Source organism: Mandrillus leucophaeus, unplaced genomic scaffold (assembly GCF_000951045.1).
Source record: "Mandrillus leucophaeus isolate KB7577 unplaced genomic scaffold, Mleu.le_1.0 Scaffold39, whole genome shotgun sequence".
In the NCBI taxonomy this organism is placed as follows: domain Eukaryota; kingdom Metazoa; phylum Chordata; class Mammalia; order Primates; family Cercopithecidae; genus Mandrillus; species Mandrillus leucophaeus.
This window is the reverse complement of record NW_012104142.1, coordinates 3,519,488-3,540,701: the sequence shown is the minus strand read 5'-3', so window position 1 is coordinate 3,540,701 and position 21,214 is coordinate 3,519,488. Positions and strand designations below refer to the sequence as shown.

At 55.4% G+C, this 21,214-nt stretch overlaps 1 protein-coding gene across 2 annotated transcripts in view; it reads left to right on the top strand.

Annotated features, from left to right (window-relative positions):
• Window positions 1–20,829, top strand: part of SPOCK2 (sparc/osteonectin, cwcv and kazal-like domains proteoglycan (testican) 2) — a 29,786-nt gene extending 8,957 nt beyond the window's left edge. For both annotated transcript variants that reach the window (XM_011991092.1, XM_011991091.1), the window contains 10 exons: window positions 7,373–7,381; window positions 7,731–7,776; window positions 8,021–8,135; window positions 9,840–9,954; window positions 11,962–12,076; window positions 12,531–12,650; window positions 13,144–13,362; window positions 15,753–15,815; window positions 16,707–16,844; window positions 16,977–20,829. In XM_011991092.1, coding sequence (XP_011846482.1) covers window positions 7,373–7,381; window positions 7,731–7,776; window positions 8,021–8,135; window positions 9,840–9,954; window positions 11,962–12,076; window positions 12,531–12,650; window positions 13,144–13,362; window positions 15,753–15,815; window positions 16,707–16,844; window positions 16,977–17,122 — 1,086 coding nt within the window. In that variant the 3' untranslated portion in view covers window positions 17,123–20,829. The remainder of the gene's footprint in view (window positions 1–7,372; window positions 7,382–7,730; window positions 7,777–8,020; window positions 8,136–9,839; window positions 9,955–11,961; window positions 12,077–12,530; window positions 12,651–13,143; window positions 13,363–15,752; window positions 15,816–16,706; window positions 16,845–16,976) is intronic.
• The last annotated feature ends 385 nt before the right edge of the window (window positions 20,830–21,214 follow it).

The following is a 21,214-nucleotide window of genomic DNA, read 5'->3' as shown; positions in this document are numbered from 1 at the left end:
TGCCCAGCCACCCCCACCCCCTCGCAGGGACGCTGCCTCCCCAAGTGCCCTCTCCCGGGTGTGTGATGGAGTGTTAATCCTCAGCAGAGGAGGATCCCAGGTGTCGCCACTGGGCCCCGCCTCGCTCTTTTCTGGGTCCTTCTCTCTGTGCCCTGTGGCTATTTCCAGGGAGGGCAGGAGAAGGCCACAGAGGCCAGCTTCTTTCCAGTCCTGGGCCTTCTTCAGTGGACTGGCCTCCATCACAGGCTCCCTTGCCTGAGGAATGAGGTCAAAATAATGGCAGGTACAGGGCCTCTCAGATACTGAGCCAGGCCTGGCCCACTTCCATTTTTAGAGATTCTTGGTCTATTAAAAAATGAAGAAATGCCGTAACAAGGTTAGGGAAGTTGTAGTGTATTCAGTCTTATGATGACCATCTTCTTTCCGTCCTCTTGCTGTGCTTCTGGCTGTGTGGCAAGTGGAGACAATGTCAGACATCCATATTGAGGCCCCTTGTAACACTGAGATCCTACAGAGCCTCTGCCCAGCCCTGCCCCTACGCTCCCTGGGTGTGTGCCAGAGAACCCGGGGTTCAGGTGTCCTGTCTTGTGTGTTTTGAAAGTACAGAGCTTCAGTTCACAAAGTGCCCTTGCAGACATGATTGCTCGGGTTCTTCTGTAGCTCAGAGGGGAAGGCAAGGGGGTCTTCCTTATTTTGCAGCCAAGGAAGCCAGTCCAGCAAGGGAAGCAACTCACTTGCTGGCAGTCAGTGGCAAGACCAAGCAGGAGCCCAAGCCCCCGAGTCCTTGGTGGTGAGGGGTGTAGGGGGTAAGGTCTCCCTGTCACACTGTGCTGCAGAGAAGCAGGTGGATCTTGACCCCATAAGCCAGAGTCTGAAGGGCTGCTCTTCTTTGCTGATGCGCTGCTGGGCCCCAAGCTTCCCACCAGATGGAGAAGCTGGGAGAGATTGGGTTAATTCAAGCTGTGAAGTGAGCGGGTGATTTGGGTGCTAATTAAAATGACAGGAAGTAAACAGCACTTGGAAACACCCAGCATGTGCCCCCTAAGCCTGACTAGGCTTGCGCACTCACTGCTGTCTCCCCCAGCTTGGCGCAGTGGGCACCGTCTCCATGGCAACTGAGCTGAGCTGCAGAGATCAAAGCTGGAGATGGGTTAGCTCCAAACCAGTCAAACCAGGGGTCGTGTGAAGGGGTTTCTGAAAAATGCCTGGAGAACGGGGGCCCCCAGGTGTCTTCCTCTTCCACCGCCAGACCCTCCCCTCCTAACTGCAAAACTCCCTGCCTAGGGCTTGAAGCTGAGTTGGTGTGGTAGGAGAAACCACCTGTGGGCTGGGATTGGGCCTCCTGGGACCCGCCCCTGGCCTGGAACTTTTTTCATCAGCTAACATTCATGGAGTACTGGTTAGAGGCATGGATTCTGGAATCACAGTTCTGGGTGCAGCACTCTTCTCCTTTGCAATTGCTGTGTGACCCTGCATAAGTCACTTAACCTCTCTGAGCCTCAATTTTATCATCTGAGACATGGAGATAATAATAGTAATGTTTCTTAGAGTTGTTGTGAAGAGGAAACAAGCCAATGAATGTAAAATGTTTAGCATAATGCTTGCCACGTGGTAATTGCTGTAAAGATGTCAGCCAGTGTTAGGAGTGTGTATTACTAGATGCTGGGCATAGAGAGAAGAAATTTACATGATCTCTGCCCTCAAGGAGGGCATCCAAGGAACTGGCCATCTAACTAGGGCGGAGTGAGGCGGAGGCGACATTGCCCGGTGTCACTGGAGCAATGGTAGACTTCTGTGAGGCGCAGCTGGCCTGAAGGATAAGGAGTGGGGCTCGGGAAGATGATGGCCGAGCTGGGTTTTGGGAGATGAGTAGAAATTCTGAGGCTGACGTGAACTGGCATTCCAAATGGCGAAGGCTGTACTGGCCATGCTGGAACCTTGCAGGAGGGACCTGGAGCCGGGGTAGCCAGGGAGAGATCAAGAGAAGATGGAATTTCTTCTGTAGGTGACAGGGAACCCGTGAAGGGCTTTCAAAATAATAATACTTATGATATTTTTTTATTATTTTTAGAATTTATTTTATTTTATTATTTATATTTATTATGATTATGATTATGTTTTTTCCCTTTATTACAAAGTAATATATGTTCATTGCAGAAATTTTGGGGAAAGTTGGGGAAAAGCAGAAAGATGTCAGAATTCTCTGTATTCCTACCCAGCAGAGGAAATGACTATTACCATTTTGGTGTAAATCCTTTTCACTTACTCACTTTCTTTTTCCCCAAAATGAGATCAAACTGTATATTCAGTTTCAAGGAGGGAGAGACCGGGTCAGAATTGTGTTCTGGAAGGATCTGGGTGGCCACAGCCATGTGGAAGATGGTGGGAGGAGGGAGACCCTCAGGAGGCGCTGCAGTTGTTTGGGTTGGGGTGGTCCAGGCCAGTGGGTGGAGGGCAGGGAGGGCAGGCAAGAGGGATTTGGGAGGGGAAGGGGCAGGACAGTCTTTGGGTTGGCAAGGGTGGCACTGTGAGCCTGCTGCAGGAACAGGCCTGGAATGGGAAGCAGGAGCCTGGGTTCTCCCAGGACCAGCCTGTTCCTCAGCGCACCTTGTATTGCTTTGTGTGAGGCACCCTCGGAGGGAGGAAGAACGGCTGCTCTTTTTCATCCCAGAGGCCCCGTGTTTGGGGTGAAGACACCCAAGAACATCAGCAAAGTGTTAGACATAAGCACAGAGCGGGAAGGACCTGAGGCCTCATGGCTGGCTCAGTGGTCTCTAAGCTGCCTGCCTAGAGCTAGCGCAGAAGCCTGGCCCAAGCTGGGTCTTGCCCATGGGATTCCAGAAGTCTCAGGTAGCACGTGGGTGCTGGAAGATTTAAAAAGCTCCTCGGGGAAGGGCACGGTGGCTCATGCCTGTAACCCCAGTGCTTTGGGGGGCTGAGGCAGGAGGATCACTTGAGCCCAGGAGTTGGAGATCAGCCTGGGCAGCATATCAAGACCCTATCTCTATGAAAAAAACCACACCAAAAGTTAGACAGGCATGGTGGCACATGCCCGTGGTCCCAGGTACTTGCAAGGCAGGAGGATCGCTTGAGCCTGGGAGTTTGAGGCTACAGTGAGCTATGATCGTGCCACTGCACTCCTGCCTGGGTGACAGAGCAAGACCCTGTCTCAATAAATAAATAAAAATAAAGAGCTCCTCGGCTGATTCTAAGGCACAGTCACCACTGAGGTCCTCATGGCACAGTAAGGAAGTGACTTGTTTGAGGACACGCCGTGGGCCAGGCTGAAAGTGGACTCCTGGTCCAATGCCCCTTCTATGTCCTCTCTCTACCTCCTCCTCCTCAGTGCAGACACTGGTCCTCTCTCAAGGAGAGATACTCTAACTTATGGGGTGGGAGTAGGGGATGGGGAACCCTGGCTCAGTTCCTCTTTTGTCTTGCAATCTCTGGCCAGTTGCTGTTCCTCTCTGAACCTTCATTTTCTCCTTTCTTCTGGTGTTGATCCTGTTGGCTCTGACTACTTCATAGGACTGTGAAGACAAAAGGCAGACCCATCCAAATTCCTGGAGAGAACTTACTCTAAAAGCGCCATGCAGGCTGGGCACAGTGGTTCACGCCTGTAATCTCAGCACTGTGGGAGGCTAAGGCAGGAGGATTGCCTGAGCCCAGGAGTTCAAGACCAGCCTGGGCAACATGGCAAGACCCCCATCTCTATTAAAAAAAATGTTTTTAAATTAAAAGCTTTACTCATATAGATAGATAGATAGATAAGCATATCTAAGCACCATGCAATACAAGCCATGGGCTCTTCCAAATCCCCATTTTCCAGGTGAAGTTGGCAGCAGAGCCACCTGCCAGCACTCTCAGGTGTAGAACGGGGCCTCTGTTTCCTGAGAAGCCCCAGGTGCCCTGATGAGACTATTTCTCACAACTGCTAATGAGCCCACTGGGGTGCCAGAAATAGACACCCAACGCTGCACTGAAAGGCATTATTCGCACTTGCCAACAAACACCTTCTTATCAGCTTAAAGGTGGCACCAGCCCACACCTGGCCTCAGGGGCCCTCAGTGTGTCCCTGGGTTTTGCCCTCAGAGTGGCCACTCCCAAGTTGCCCACAGGACTTCCTCATCCTTCCTCCCTGCAAGACCACCTAGGGGACTCTTCTCACACCGCCTATGGTCTCTGCTGTCCCCGTGGTGGCCTCTCCCTCTCCACTTTTACGGGGTTCCTCATGTGGCATCTCTGTCCCCCATTTCCCCACCCGCAGTCCGGGGCCTTTTCAGCTTTGATTTGTTAAGTGCTTCTTGGATCCCAGGCACCCCACAGGTGCCATCTGCTTTAATCTCTGAGTGGTGCCGTGAGGCACTGAGCCCCTTGAGGTTGGGTGCTTGCCCAAGGTGCACTGGTCAGGGGAAGCCTGGGGATCTGCAGGACCCCAGGGCCCTGCTCTCCTCGTCCCTCTCTGGCTGGCTGTCTTTGCTCTCCTGGGAGTGAGGGTCCTGGAATCCAGATCCACCGGGGCCCCTCCATCCCTCCCACCCAGCCTGGCCACAGCAGAGGCAAAAAGCCGAGGCTGGAACCTGGGGCAGTGCTTTGCACAGAAGGGGCTGCCTCCCTGCCAACTGAGTCAGGAGGGGAGTGGGGGATGGTGGAGCTGCTGGGGAAGTCCCTTTCTTAGAACTCCCACCCCATCCCCACTTTCCCCCAAATTTCTAATCAGAAATTCTTGGTCTTGATCTTTGAGAATCCACTGTGTACTGAGTCCCAAAGATTCCACTCACAGCCTGGCTGGAGGTTAAGGCAGCAGGGTTGGGCCAGAGGATGGAAGTATCAGGGGCCTCAGATGACGCCCAGGGGCTGGAGGTGCCTTCCGTACTCCCACTCTGGGCAGGTGGGTTATGGGCACACAGATCTTGTTGGTTGAGGGCAGGTATGGTTGAGGGCTCATACCTCCCTCCCAGAACCCAGCCATTTCCTGTCACCTGCACAGTCTTGTCCCCACCCTTGCCCTAGGGGATGATGGGTACAGATGGGAAGACCCCAGCTGATGGAGACCAGTTGCCACTTTTGCCCCAACCCTTGTCATCATGGCCTCAGCAGCTGCACCTCTCTTGGCCTCCCTCTATCTTCTGTGGGGTGGACCCCCAGGAGAGGACCCCGGCACCCCGAGGAGCTCCTGGAGAAGGCTTCGTTGGTTTTAGCAAATGAGGGAAGTGGTACCTCCGCGGAAGCTTACCTAGGGGCTCAGGAGTGCTCAGGTCAAGCCCCAGGGATGGGGGGGGTGTGAGGCCAGGTGCCCCGCAGGCTCCCAGGAAGCACCCCTGCAGCCATCCTCTGTCTGCTCCTGGGCCCAGGGGCTGCGGGACTCTTGGCTGCTGGGACAGGTATGTGTGGGCCAGGTGTGGGCCGAGCAGAGGGGTGGGGAAGAGGCTCAGTGAGAGAGACAGAGGAGAAAGGGACACAGGAACACACGGGGACGCAGGTGAAAGCAAGAGAAAGAAGGAGAGAGTGGGAGAGAGCCGGCCTGGGCCCTCATGGGAGCAGTTTGTGGTCCTCCCACCCTCTCCCTCCTTCCCATCTCCTGCTGCCTCCCTCTCGCACTGCGGAAGAGGCAGGAAGGCCAGCCTGAGGGAGAGCCTCGAGTGCGAAACTGGAGGCTGCTCACAGAGTGGGTTTTGTCACCTTGTTTCTGGATAAAAACCGTCTGGCACTGGGTGAACAGTGTCCTTATTAGTGTTCTTGTTTTCCTACTGTAGCTACACACGTGTGTGCATATGTCCACCTGTGCATAAATGAGGATGTGCATACACACAAACGCACCTGCACACACACGCTACATAGTACAGACCTGTGAGTTTGCATGAGTGCACCTGGGTCTGCATAAATGCACACACGCACAGAAGCATGCACTCGGGTCTATGCCTGTGCACACCGTGTCTTTCTTGGTGGTGATGCCAACTGCTTGCTCGGGTCTGGCCCCTTCTGGCCTTTGTCCAGGAGGCCTCACCCTGCCTGCTCTGATGCTTGCCAGCTTCCAGGGGAGGCTTCAGAAGCCTGAAGGCCTTGGGATTTCAAAGCCCTTTAGGCACGGTTCTGTGTGCCCACTGCTGCATGCATGTGGGTGCCCTTTGGTGCCATGGCCCCGTGTGCTTTTCCCCTAGACCTGACAGCTCTGCTCACCCCTGCACCTCTCCGTTCCTTTGGGCTAGGGCAGAACTCAGGATGAAGGGGGCAGCTGCGCATGACTTCTCATGCCCTTCTCCCCCCTAGCTCCCAGAGCCCCTCCTGGAGCCCCACTCAGAGGAAGTGGGCAGCTGGTCCTTGTAACTGCCAGCCTCCAGGCCTAGGAGGCCCCCTCCTTGCCTGCCTGGCAAAGCTTCCACTAGGAGTGCCCTGGGACTGTTTGGTGTTTTTTAGCAACTGTCTCTGCCCTGTAGGGGAAAGGGAGGAAGCCAGATAAGTTGAGTGTTCTTACCAGGGAGCTGGGTTGGGTGGGAGGTGCTCTGCCTCTGGCCACTCTGTGGTCCATGGCCCGAGAGGCCTCTGCAGCCAGAGCAGGGTGAGAAGGTCTCCCTTGTGTCTTAGGCCTCAGAGAGTGTGTTGTAGCAAGAAGAGTGGCCTGTGCTGGGTGTCGGGACACCTGGGTTCTGTGACAGGAGGACCTGGGTCAGGTCATCTCCTGTCTCTGGGCTTTCTCCTGCACAAAGAGGGGGCTGGACCAGGTGACCTCGTAGGACCCTTTCTGGGTCCTCTGCCTCTGAGGATTTGAAGCTGACCTGTGATAACTGGGGAAGCCTCATCACAGGCATGGCCTCCCCACTCACTCCGTGCACCAGCTGAGCTCTGTAGAGAAGTGAGACCTTGAGCAAAAAGCATCCCTTTGCAGCCTGGATGAGAGGGCCTTCCTCCCGCCTCACTCACATGGTGGGCAGAGGTCAGGAGAGCGGACTGACAAGGAAGGGGCCTTCGCAGGAGACAGACAGTGCACCGTTTCTCAGGCAGTTTCTGGGACACCCAGGGCACAGGCATGAGAAGCTCTGTTCCCGTGCAGTGTGGGCCCCTTGGACATCTGTCCTGGTGGTGGGGCTGGGAATGGAGTGGGGGTGCCCCACCCTCTCAAAGAAAAAGCCTCTTCTTCTCCTAAGGCCAGTCTTAAGGTCTGTGGTGAAGACGTAAGAATACTGGCCTCCTATTGGGGTTCCTGGGGGTCAGAGGAACACAGCCATCAAAGGCCATTGCTCAGCACCCATGGCCACATGACGAGGCGGGGGACCCCAGAAACACCAGAGGGCCTCACACTGATATCCCCATCTTTCTCCCTTTCTCCTCCTGCTCCGTTTTCCATGGCTTGCGGCTGTTCCCTGATCTCCAGGAAGTGGAGGTGAGTACTGCCGGGGGCCCAGTCTGTGTGTTCTCTGCAGAGCACACCCCCTCCCCTCCTGTCCCTCCACACCCTCACTCTGACTTGCCTTCTCTGCCAGCCTCCAGTGTGGCGCGGGGGCAATAAGGAGCTCACGGGAGAGGCTGGAAAGGATTCTAGACATGGGTTTACAGGGATAGAGGTGTGGGGAAGGCAGCTGGCAGGGCCTGAGTGGACAGGAGTCAGCCACCAGGATGACGGCCATTGGCACATGGCATTGCTGGCCCGGCCTCTCCTTGGCCCCGCAGTTGAACCTCTGGGATATGGATCTTAGCCCTTCCCTTCTCCCTTGTCCCTCTCTGTCCTCTAGGACGACTACATCAAGAGCTGGGAGGACAATCAGCAAGGAGATGAAGGTAACATGACTCTCCCGGTGGGGGAAGGTGACTGACAAGTGTGAAGACTTGAGACCAGAGGGCAAGCCCTGACCCCGCTTGGAGGCTCCTTGAGCAGCCAGGCCCTGGTAGGGGTGGGACTCCTGAGCTCAGGAGCTCTGGTTATCAAGGGCTGCTGGAGGGAGAGGGCTCCCAGCTCAGAAGCGGGGCTGGAGGTTCTTGGGTTCTCCCAGGTGACCTGTGTCCTGACTCTGTGCCCCTGTAGCCCTGGACACCACCAAGGACCCCTGCCAGAAGGTGAAGTGCAGCCGCCACAAAGTGTGCATCGCCCAGGGCTACCAGCGGGCTATGTGCATCAGTCGCAAGAAGCTGGAGCACAGGTGAGGGGTTTGGGGAGGTGGGAGCCCTGGAGGGGGTGTGTTCAAAGAGCAAGGGCTCAACTGACCCTCTCCTTATGAATTAGCCATCTACTGCTGTGAAATAAATTGTAAAACTTAGTGCTTAAAACAGCAAATATGTATTATCTCACATCGTTTCTGAGGGTTGGAATCCAGAAATTGTTCTCTTAGATGGTTCTGGCTCGGGGTCTGTCTTGAGGTTATAATCAAGGTGCTGGCTGGGGCTGTTTCATCTGAAAGCTTGTCAGGGGCTGGAGGATCCACTTCCAAGCTCACTCGTATGCTCTTGGTGGGAGGCCTCAGTTCCTGGTCATGTGGACCCCTCCATAGGGATGCTTGAGTGTCCTTACAACATGGCGGCTGCCTTCACCTAAAGTAAGTCATTCAAGAGATGAGTGAGGAGAAAGCCACACCATATAAGAACAATTACCAAACACTGTGGGATCCAGGGAAAGTCACATCTCCTTTTTGGGCCTTGATGTAGTATCTCTAAGACAAATAGGTTAGACTAGATAATTTGAGGTTCCTTTCAGCTTTGACATGCTGTGACTTCATGAAATATTTAAGGTGGTGGCTTGTGAGAGGTTGTAGCTTGCAGAGGAGAAAGGAGTGAGGGACATTTAAGGAAGCCTTAGCTCCAGCTGGGTGTGGTGGCTCACGCCTGTAATCCCAACACTTTGGGAAACCAAGGTGGGTGGATCACCTAAGGTCAGGAGTTCGAGACCAGCCTGACCAATATGATGAAATCCTGCCTCTACTAAAAATACAAAATTAGCCAGGCATGGTCGCTTGTGCCTATAGTCCCAGCTACTTGGGAGGCTGAAGACAGGAGAATTGCTTGAACCTGGGAGGCTGAGGTTGCAGCGATCCAAGATCACGCCACTGCACTCCAGCCTGGGTGACAGAGTGAGACTCCATCTTGGGAAAAAAAAAAAAAAAAAAAAAAAAGGAAGTCTTAGCTCCAGCCCAAGGACAAGGCTCTGTCTGGCTTCAAGACCCTGGAAAAGGTTCCAGTTCCCTCCCTTCTCTCCTGAATCACAGAAGATGAAAGATGGAGTTGCAGTCTTAGAAGGCTGCAGGGGCGTGGCCGGTAATGTAATGCATGAAGAGCGGTTTTTTCACGGGCCGCTCTGTGGAGCACAGGCCTGGCAGCTCCTTCTTGGCCCTGGCCCATTATGTGGGAATGCAGGTCCAGGACTCCCACGTCTTCCATTTTTCAAAGAAAGGCCAAGAATCCAGGTATTTATGTGAACTCTCCCATTTGGTAAATGTTAGTGCATAAATAACTCAATTAAAAAAAAAAACAAAAAACCCTTGGTGGCCAAATATGGCCCAGAGGTCATCAGTTTGCAACCTCAGATTCGGTCTGACCCCTTAAGTGAAGTGTGACTCCCTTTTACCTCTGGCTGTCAGACCTGGAGTTGCTACCTGAAGGCCCCATGGGACTCAGTGAAGCCTGGAAGAAGCGAAGCTGGGGGAATTTATGCCTTGCCCAGTTGGTTCAACCCTCTGAGCTGGAGGAAGGTCTGGCAGCAGTGTGGGGAGGGTGGGCAGGGGCAGGAAGGGGCTGATCTGCTGGAGGTTGCTGCTGCCTTCCTGTTGGAACAGGTCTCCTCAGCCCTCCCTTCCCCTGCTCCTTCCTCATTGTCACCTCCACCCTGGTGTGCTCCCCACCCTCTCCTGTAGGATCAAGCAGCCGACCGTGAAACTCCATGGAAACAAAGACTCCATCTGCAAGCCCTGCCACATGGCCCAGCTTGCCTCTGTCTGCGGATCAGATGGCCACACATACAGCTCTGTGGTGAGGAGCCCTGGCCCCAGGTAGGGTGGGGGTGGAGTCACCCGAGGCCACAGGAAGCAGAAAGGATGACCCAGCTGGGGCCTCCCAAGGGGTTTCCAGGACTGAGGTGGGGCCAGATGGCAAGGTCAGTGCGTTCAATGCAGCCAGCCATACTGGGGCCACCTGCAGCCCTGGCTGGGACTACCTGAGAGTTGGAGCCAGACCCTGTCTGTCCCTGACCTCGGACAGGTGCAGGTAGGGAGTGGGGCCTGGAAGAGACTCTGCGGTCAGGTAACTGCAAGTCAAAGGAACTGAGGGAAGCCTCAGCCAAGTGTCCATGGCTGTGGAAGAAGGAGCTCTGGCATCCAATTGTTAGAGGGCGAAGAAAGAAGGATTTCCACAGGGAGGCGCCAGTGTTCACCAGTGAGCAGGAGCCTTCTGGGGCAGCAGGAAATAATCCTCCATAAGAAGGCGATGGAAGAAGGAACTGACTGGGAGAATGAATTCGCACCTTGTGGGGATTTTTGTGAGGATTTCAGGAGACAATATTTGAGAAAGCATTTAAAAAATTTTAGGCTGGTCATGGTGGCTCACGCCTGTAATCTCAGCACTTTGGGAGGCTGAGATGGGTGGATTGCTTGAGTCCAGGAGTGTGAGACCAGCCTGAGCAACATAGTGAGACCCTGTCTCTACAAAAAATATAAAAATTTGCTGGGTGTGGTGGCATATGCCTGTGATTCCAGCTATTTGAGAGGCTGAGGTGGAGGCCAGGAGTTCGAGGCTGCAGTGAGCCATGATTGCACCAGCCTGGGCGACAGAGTGAGACCTTGTCTCAAAAAAAAAAAAAAAAAAAGTAACATAGAAATACAGATGCTGATTATGAATGTTTTTACTGGCAACAAGGAGTCAGGAATTGCTTGGTTTGGGAGGGCACTGACAGCTGGCTCGGAGTGGATGCCAGGGCTGAGGGGCCTTCCTGGAGTGAGATGCAGATTTCAGTCACCCGCTGTGGGTGATGATTGACGTTGCTGTGGGGATGAGGTCACCAGGGAGAAGAAAGGGAGGAGAGAGAGAGAGAATGAGGAAGAGGCCAAGGCAGAGGCTGTATTTAGGAGGTGGGAGGGGTGCAGAGGAGCTGGCAGAGCTGGCAGAGGGAGCAGGAGAAGAAGAGGAGCTAGTGTCCCACGACCCAAGGCCAGGGCAAGGTCTGGGCAGGACGCTGCAGTGTGGCCCGGTTCGGGATCATGCTGTCCTTTAGGGAGGTGGAGTCAGCAGGAAATCTGGCTTTCACCCCGGCCCATGGCCTTGGGCAAGTCACTGGGCCTCTCTGCGCCTTGCTGTTCTCTGCTGAGCAGGAGAAACCCAAGCCTCCCAAGTGAGACAATGTTATCGAGTGCTGTGATGACCCGCTTCCCATTAGCAGCCGCCCCATGAGAAGAAAGAGATATGACCAGGAGAAAGGCTTTCATGATGAGGAGTGCATGAGCGCCTCTCAGAACCTGGCTTTAGCAGGCAGCTGTGGCAGAAGCAGTTCTCAGTGAAGGCCGAGGAATTGTTAGATGCTCCATAGGCCGTGCTGTGTCTTCTCAGGAGAGCTGAGAAAAGCCCACTGGGGTGACTGTGGGGAGATCACTGAGGGAAGGGCTGATGGCTGATTACACAGGGACCAAGGAACAGGCCATGAGAACCAGGGGGAGCGACAGACAGCTAACACAGGGGAGGGGTGACAGGGCAGGGAGGGAAGGGGAGATGGGTGTCCTGGGAGGGACAAATCCTCAGAGAGGGCCGAGCAGGTACATGGGAGCCTGCATGGCTAGGACCAGCTCTGGACTCCGCTTCCCGGGCCCTGCCTCTCTCCACCGTGCACCTTGGTCTGCAGAGGGACCAAGAGGGGCCCTTCCGGCTGTTCATGGGCGCTCCATGGGGGGAGGCAGATGTGGCTGCCATGGGAGGCTTGAGGGTGACCCCAGTTGTGGGGACCCCTGGGGTAAGCCCTCAGTCCCCTGTCCCACCTTTCCCTGTGTGCAGTGTAAGCTGGAGCAACAGGCGTGCCTGAGCAACAAGCAGCTGGCGGTGCGATGCGAGGGCCCCTGCCCCTGCCCCACGGAGCAGGCGGCCACCTCCACTGCTGATGGCAAACCAGGTGAGGAGAGCACTGGGCCACCAGGCTGGGGGCGCTGCAGGGCCTCCTGGCACTTCCTTCAGGGCTCTAGGATGGTAGAAGAGGTGTGCAGAGCAAGAGGGAAGTGGCAAAAATGCAGAAAGGCTTCAGGGAGCTGTGAGGTCAGAGGTCCAGGTTAACACAGAGCAGGAGGCTTGGGCTCAGCCCTCGTTTCCCCCACTGGGTGCCTGGAAGATGGGCAGAGGGAGGGACTCAGCCACAGGGAATCTGGGCTGTGTGTTTTTCATGCTAGGAAGGAGTGGGTGGTGGGAGATGGGAGAGGACTCAAGAGGAAGTCCGATTTCCACCTTCCCTTCTGCTGCTGCCTCCCTGACCCCTGCTCAGCCTCCTGGCCTGTAGGGCAGGATCCCAGACTGAGATCGAGCCTGCTGCTCCACTGCACATTCACCCTCCATGCCTTCTCTCTGTTCTGCAGAGACTTGCACCGGTCAGGACCTGGCTGACCTGGGAGATCGGCTGCGGGACTGGTTCCAGCTCCTTCATGAGAACTCCAAGCAGAATGGCTCAGCCAGCAGTGCAGCCAGTCCGGCCAGCGGTAGGAAGCTTGCTGCTCCGCCTGGAGGAGGGAGGGAGATAGGGAAGGCGCTGAGGACACAGGTGTATGCTGAGCCAGCCCACCCTTGCTCCTTCCTGCTGGACTCTGGGTCCTACAATCTGGGCCCCAAAAGAACCTTCACCCCAAAGAGGTCGACTTCCACCAGAGCAGGAGGGATACTAGTTAGCTAGTAGGAAGAACTTAACATGGGTGGAGGGAGCTTAAACCCTGACATGGGTAGCCCAGGGAAAGCAGGAATTCTTTTCCCTGAAGGGCTTTCAGAACAGGGTTTTGAATGGTTCAGGCATAGTCCTATGTGGAGGTGAAAGGAAGGACCCCTGGCCATTCTCGAGTTTGTTAATGCCATGGTTAGATTCCAAGCTGCCCAGACCCAGAACAGAGGGCTGGGGCTGATGGTGAGGTGGAGGGCTGGAGGGCTGGAGAAACGACTGAAGAGCTAGATGAATCATGCCTGAACCTGGTCTTTTCCCAGGGCTGGACAAGAGCCTGGGGGCCAGCTGCAAGGACTCCATTGGCTGGATGTTCTCCAAGTTGGACACCAGTGCCGACCTCTTCCTGGACCAGACGGAGCTGGCTGCCATCAACCTGGACAAGTACGAGGTCTGCATCCGTCCCTTCTTCAACTCCTGTGACACCTACAAGGATGGCCGGGTCTCCACTGCTGAGTGGTGCTTCTGCTTCTGGAGGGAGAGTGAGTGTGACCCCTCTCCCAGGCCCCTGCCTCACCCGTGTGGGCTCTGCCTGAAGTTCCAGGCTCTCTTGGGAAGTCAGAGTGGCTCTTTCTTGGCTACGTCCCCAGACTCAGCACTTTCCCAGCTTGCCCACTTCCTGCACTCCCTCAGGGCTTCATCCTTTAAGGCCCGGGGAAGCCAACACTTTCAGCTCCCTTACTTGGCAGGCTCCCAGGCGGATCCAGATTTTGTGGGTCCTGACGCTTATATACCTTTGGAGGTCTTCTTTAAGAAAGAGTTAAAAAAAAAATCCCAGCATTTTGGGAGGTCAAGGTGGGAGGATCATGTGACCCTGGGAGTTGGAGACCAGCCCAAATAATACAGGGAGACCTCATCTCTATGAAGAAGAAGAAAAAAAAATAGCCAGGCGTGGTGGCATGCGTTTGTGGTCCCTGCCACTTGAGAGGCCGAGGTGGCAGGATCACTTGAGTCTAGGAGGTTGAGGCTACAGTGAGCTGAGATTGTGCCACTGCACTCCAGTCTGAGCAACAGAGCAAGAACCTGTCTCAAAAAAAAAAAGGAAAGAAAGGGTATGAAAAATTACAAATGTAAACTTTCTGGGGCCCCTTGGGAGGGCTTGGGAAAGGGCTGTGTAAGTGAGGGTCTTAGAGCTGAAGATGCATTTGCTTCTCGGTGATTCTTCTTTTGGGCACATCTTACGTTTTGTGCCGCCAATAAGTGATTACATACGTTGTCATCAACCTTAGAGATGTGATGAAATTTCTCAGCTGAATATACCTGAAGCCAGAGCTTTGGAACCAGAGTCCTCTCTGGGGAGACCGAGGTCCCCAGGGCTCACCTGACCTGTGCGGCCGGAGCTGGGGAACCCCTGGTGTTCCTCGCTGGATGCTTCTCCCCATCTTGGTGGGGGATCGGCAGTCAGGGCCCAAAGCTTCAGCCCGAGCCCCACCATACGCTAGTCAGGGATCCCTGGCAAGTGACCAAATCTTTCTAAGTTCTGCTTCTTCATCTGCATCAGGAAATAACAATACCTATCTTGGAGCCTGTTGTGAGGATGTGCCAAGAAAATCTGTGCAGAGCACCGTGTAATTCACAAATCCCTCTGCAAATGCGTGGTATTGTGATCTGTTTCAACACTCTGACTGCCCAGCCCTCCTGTGACCTGTGTCACTCCAGCACTTCGACTTTCCAGGCCTTTGAAGGCCATTCCATCCATTCTGTACAGCAGCTTTCTTGGGCAGGAGGCTGGGAACTGTCCTCATTTTACAACCAGGCAGGCTTCCAGCTTGGAGAGGTGGGGACTTCCCAAGGTCGCAGACAAGTTAGAGGCTGGCTGCCAGTTACAGTCATGCGTCACTTAATGAGGGGGATACATTCTGAGAAATGCATCATGAGGTGATCTCCTCACTGTGCAAGCATCACAGGAGTGCTTCCACAGACCCCGGTGGTGCGGCCTCCTGTGCACCTGGCCCATTGGTCCCAGGCTACAGCCTGTGCAGCATGTTATGTGCTGAATACTGCAGACACATAACATGTAACACATAAATGCTTACCATTGTTACAGTGGTGTTACAATGGTAAGCATTTGTGCATCTAAACATAGCTAAACATAGACTGGGCGTGGTGGCTCATTTCTGTAATCCCAGCACTTTGGGAGGCCGAGGAAGGTGGATCACCTGAGGTCAGGAGTTTGAGACCAGCCTGGCCAACATGGTGAAATCCCGTCTCTATTAAAAAGACAAAAATTAGCCAGGCATGGTGGCAGGCGCCTGTAATCCCAGCTACTTGGGAGGCTGAGGCAGGAGAATCACTTGAACCTGGGAGGCAGAGGTTGCAGTGAGCCGAGATGGCGCCATTGCACCCCAGCCTGGGAGACAAGAGCAAAAGTCCATCAAAAAAGAAATAAAATAAAATAAACAGCTAAAAACAGAAAAGGTACGGTAAAAATAGTGTTGTAATCTTATGGGACCACCATCCATTGTTGACTGAAATGTTGTCATGTAGCGTGTGGCTGTATTTTCAGGCCTGGGAGTTCTCTCTAACATTCCCTCTAGCATTACGTTCCCCTGGGGTCTCTCACCCTTGGGTGTCTATGTGTTCACCCCACCTCCTCTTCTGAATCCCGTTACTCCTCTCATGGGTCCCTAGGACTTCTTGGGGACCTCAGGTCATCCACAGCTGTGGGATGAGCTCCCCTAATTAGAGACTGGGTGTTTTCATGCCACAGAGCTCCTGTGCTTCCCACCCCTGCTGTGGGGTGGCCCTGTGTCAGAAACGGGGTGTTTTCATCCTGCAGAGCCCCTGCCTGGGTCTCTAAGCCTTGAAGGGCTCAGTGCGTCCCCCCAGCACCAGGGGACAGCCCCATCAGAGACTGCTTCTCTCCCCACAGAGCCCCCCTGCCTGGCGGAGCTGGAGCGCGTCCAGATCCAGGAGGCTGCCAAGAAGAAGCCAGGTGAGGGGCCAGACCAGGCACTCAGAGGAGGAGGTGGGGACGGCTTCCTGGGTTCGTCTGAGACCCAGTGGCTCAAGCCTTGGGCCTCATGGCAGACATGGAGCCCAGAGGAGGCCCTGGCCTAGGAAGACAGGAGAGGGATGCCCCCTTCCTGTGTCTATCCTTGTGGGGGGCAGGGCCTCCCAATCTGCCCCAGAAAAGCGTGTTCTAGGCACTAATTTTATGCCCATCCATGCCGGAGCTAGAGTTTGGGATACAGAAGGACGCTGGAACCCTCAAGTTCAGTTTCCTTCAGCAAGCGTGTGACTAGTGTTTGAGTGAGGCGGCTCCCTGAGAGACACTCCCTCACATACTCCATAAACACCTGGGGGCCTTCTCCAGAGATACAACAGCAACAGACACAGCTCAGAGCGGGTGGCAAGACAGACGCACTCCTCGGCCTCATAACCCTTTAGCTTGGGCCAGTCAGGAGACACACAACACACAAATGGACACACCAAAAAGATAGAACCAGCAGTGTGACCTGTACACAGGCACCCAGGACCTTCAGCTGCAGGGCCTACAGGAAAGCAAGTGGGCCCTGGAGGCAGGTCAGACTCCGAGTGGCTGGGAGGAGAAGGCTGGGCTTTCCTGGCAGGGGACAGCCAGGCTGGAGGAACTGTGGGAGGATGGAGAGTGTCGAACCCGGTGAAGTCAGACTGGCTGTCCTAGAAGATCTGGGCCACAGAGTCAGGGAAACCGATGGGGTGGCCGGGAGCTGGCACAGGGGCCTGAGCAGTGGTTCAAGGAAACGGGTGTCCTCATCTCCAGCGAGTAGAGCTGGAGGTCACCTCTCTGAGGGGCCCACAGCCCAGGTCCCTGCTCTGACCTGCCTGGCCCCATCTCATTCAGGCATCTTCATCCCGAGCTGCGACGAGGATGGCTACTACCGGAAGATGCAGTGTGACCAGAGCAGCGGCGACTGCTGGTGTGTGGACCAGCTGGGCCTGGAGCTGACTGGCACCCGCACGCATGGGAGCCCCGACTGCGGTACGGGCTGGGCGGCTCGGGGCCTGCTGGGGGCCCGCTGGGGGCCCGGGCCTGGGGGGCCCTTGTCATAGGATGCCAGGTGGGGGCGTACCAGAAGCTCCCTCACCCCCTGTTGGCTTGGTCCCCTCACAGATGACATCGTGGGCTTCTCGGGTGACTTTGGGAGCGGCGTTGGCTGGGAGGACGAGGAGGAGAAGGAGACGGAGGAAGCAGGCGAGGAGGCCGAGGAGGAGGAGGGCGAGGCAGGCGAGGCTGACGACGGGGGCTACATCTGGTAGATGCCCTCAGGAGCCGGCGGCCGGGGGGACTTAACAGCAGAGCTCTGAGCAGCAGCAGGCAGCTTCGAGAACGGATCCGGAAATGCAGTCAGAAGGACCCTGCTCCACCTGGGGGGACCGGGAGTGTGAGTGTGCATGGCATGAGTGTGGCACAGATGGCTGGGATGGGTGACAGTGTGAGTGCGTGTGTGCGTGCGTGTGTATGTGTGCGTGTGTGTGTGGCATGTGCTGACAAATGTGTCCTTGATCCACACTGCTCCTGGCAGAGTGAGTCACCCAAAGGCCGCTTCGGCCTCCTTGTAGCTGTTTTCTTTCCTTTTGTTGTTGGTTTTAAAATACATTCACACACAAATACAAATTGACAGGTCAAAATCCATGAAATGAGATGCCCCCAGCCGCGTCCCCCAGCCTAGCCCTGACCCCTTGGGTTCCTACCCTGGCTCGACCGGCCCTTGCCTGCCCTTCTGCCTCTTGCTTCTGAAGTCAAGCTCTGGCCTGCGAGCCTGTCCCCATTGCAAAGGGGAGGGAGGGCAGGGAGCTGTCTGCCGGCTGAGGTCCTCCCAAAACTGGGCCGATGCGGTGTGACATCCCCACCAGCCTCAGATGAGACGGGCCAGGACGCCCAGCCACAGCAAGCCCTGTCCCTTTGCTGATCCCCAAGCACTGGAGAAACTCTCCTGACCCAAGGCAGAGTGATGAAGGTGGCGGCGGCGGAGGAGGAGGGCAGCAGCTGAGAGGCCGGGGACAGGGTGCCTTGCCAGGCTGTCCAAGGTCTGTCCCAGGGGGCCCAGGTGGTGCGGGTGGAACAGGGTGGGGAGAGGGGTCGGCTCAGCAGGAGGAGGCTGTGGCTGCAGAGACTGGAGGAGCTTTTAGGAGTTGAGAAGGGGCAGCTCTGAATCCCAGACCCTGGAATAGCCTGTCCCTTTTCTCTGGGTCTCGTGGTGGAGCCATGGTCTGGGCTGCTCTCTTGGGGACACTGGGCGGTGGTTACACAGTTGACCTCTGCCTGGCTCCCCCTTGGTGCAGCCCATCCCATGGAGTGCTGCTCCTGCCTTCATCCCCTTGCTGGGGTCCCCTCGTCCACTTGAGGGCGCCTGAGGGCCAGCAGCAGCAGGCGAAGAGCCTGGGTCTAGGCTAGGGGTGTGTGTGCCCACCTCCTCCCTGACCCTTAACACTCCCGTCCTGCCCAGACCAACAGAGAGACCTGTCCCTGAGACCCCAGAGAGAAGCAGCTGTCGAAGGCTGCAGGCTTCCCGCGCTCTGAGACCATGATCTTCCTCCTGCCGGGGGAGAGCCACCCACAGGCCATGTCCAGCCCCACTCCCCGCAGCCCCCTGGAGTTTCCTTCTGGCCCCTCTGAAGATCCCCTAGGGTTGCCCCAGCAGAAGGGTTTCCCCAAGCTCTGTTTTGAAGCCTGCAGTACGGAAAAGTGAGAAGTCAGAGGGGACAGGACAGGTGCAGCTAGGCTCTGCGGCCACACCTCACACCTCGCGGTTCCCAACATCCCCTGAGCAGTGTAAGCTCATCTCACCAGATGAGAAAAGGCCCCGTGCATTTCTTTTGCTTGTTTGTTGCTGTTTTCCCCCACCTGTCAAGTTCTCCCCATGGAAGCAAATTCCTTAACACCTTTGGTGGAGAATTTCTTACCCAGACTTGGGGCTGTGATGCCCTTCAGTGCGTGAGAGCAGCGTGCGTGTGTGTGCCTGTGTGTGAACCTGGGGGCCATCTTGGTGGCCTGGGAGTGTGAGGAGGGGCCTCCTGTGTGCTGGGTGGGTGGCGGGTGTGGGGTCAATGTGGTGAGGCTCTCTGGGTGAAGCTCCCAACCTGGCAGTCCCCAGCCTCCCAGCATCTGCGAGTGTCTGTTGGACTTTACAGAAGAGCCTCACCCTGTCTGCCCCTCACTCTGCCCTGGAATCAACATCTTCCGAGTCCTTCTTGGGGGAAATAGCAGAGCCCCACTTAGCCCCATAAACCGCTTCCCATTCCGCAGCCCAGTTCTGATTGTTGAGGTGTCGTGCCATTCCAGGTCCCCCAGCCCCTTCTTCCTCCTGTCCTCTCTCTGTCCTCCACCTCCCCCTCCAGCCCCGGCTCAGTTCAGGGAAATGCTGTTCCACATCAGCCCTCTGCTCTCTGAGGCAGCCGCACCTCTGACTCGGAGCTACTTGAAACTTCGCTCTTGCTAGGATTGAAGTCTACCTGTCTCTTCCCTCTGCCCTAGCTGGAGTTCTGGAACTTTCCTACTGGGGGGGAGGTTGTTAAGGATGCTGGGGGGCCTGGGAAGGGAAGGAATTCAGAGGAAGGGTGTTCCCTGTCCTCTTGTTGTCGCCCTCTGCTCCTGGGGCACGTGCTCTCTCTGTCTCTGGGTCTTCTGACTGTACACGTTTGTGTGTCCTTGTAAATATGTTTTAGGAAGAAAGCAAAAGGGATTGAACTAGCCTCTGGCAGGATTGCAGGGGTCCGGCCTTGCCTGTCTCTGAAGCCTCTACACTGCTTTTTGCCCCACTGAGACTGGGCCCCTCAAAAGGTAGACAGAACAGCAGCTCCCAGTGGGGCTGAAGGTCGGCCTCCAAGTGGCTTCTTGTTAGACAAGGTTAAGATTTCCTCATGATCAATGTTGCAGATTGGTCCTTCCTCAGCTCCTTGATTCATGCCCTTGACCAAGGGGCCTGCCACCCAGCCCCTCCAGCACCCTCTCCTCGATGCCTTGCTTCTTCCTGCCCCCACTCCCCTGGCTTAGGCAGGTAAGGGAATTAGGGCCATGCTGGAAGAAGCTTAACTGTGTGTTCAAAGAACGGTTTCTTGCTTGCTTGGTCCTGGAACTCCCCTTGGCTGCCCCAGGCCTCCTTGGCCCGTGGGTGCTGGGGGAGGTGGATGTCAGATCTGGTAGGTTGGAGCACAGAAAATAAATGTGCCTTGAGAGACCACTCAGAGAAGGTCCAAGGGTGATGGAGAAGGAAGCATGGCCTGGGAGCTTGGAAGGGAGGGGCGGTGGGTGGTGGCATCTTGACTGCCCCCTGTTGTCCCACACGGGGGTGGTCACACCTCTTCACTCCAGCCCGCCTGGCTTCAACCTTCCATGAGCTCCACCTGCTTCCAACTTCACCTTGGAGGGGGTGGGATCTGTTGGCATCAACACGGGACCCCCTGCTTCACCAAAGCCCGAGCCCTCAGCCCTTGGGGAGAACGAATGGCTGAGCTTTGATTCCCGGGGTCCTTGAGAGGCTGCAGGCTGGTGGCAGTCCCAGGGGAGAGACACCACGGGTGCAGAAGGAGACCCAGACATCCCGAGGAAGTTCCCAGCGAGCAAACTGCTTTCCAGCCTGAAGCCTGCTTAAACTGTGTGATGTGCAATAACCGAGCTTAGAGTTAGGAATTGTGTTCAAGTGCTTGGATTTCCGTCTGTAGATTTAAGTGCTGAAATTGTATCTCTCAGTAATTTTAGATGTCTTTAAAAAATCGAAAAACCAAGTGTTAGACTGTGTGTGTGCGTTGATGGGCACTCAAGCGTCCCGTGAGTCATCCAGCCATCCCTTTCCCCTGCACCCGATCCTCTCACGTCCCGCCCCGCCTCCACTTGGGGACGCTGCCTCGTGTCGTCTTTATCTGCCTATTACTCAGCCTAAGGAAACAAGTACACTCCACACATGCATAAAGGAAATCAAATGTTATTTTTAAGAAAATGGAAAATAAAAACTTTATAAACACCATCTGCTGGCAATACTCGGATTATTCTTACCCTTGGTATTATTTTTCACAAAAACAGCATTTATGGCTGGGCGCGGTGGCTCACACCTATAATCCCAGCACTTTGGGAGGCTGAGGCAGGACGATCCCTTGAGCCCAGGAGTTTGAGACCGGCCTAGGCAACATAGCGAGACTCTGTATCTATCCAAAAAAAAAAAGAAAAAAAGTTTTAAAAATTAGGCTGGGAAGAGGGGGCAATGTGTGAGGCTAAGGATTGCTTGAACCTAGGAGGTTGAGGCTGCAGTGAGCTATGGTCGTGCCACTGCACTCCAGCCTGGGCAACAGAGGGAGACCATATCTCTAAAAAGATAAAAATACAGTACAGTCCAGTTCAGTGGCATTTAGTAC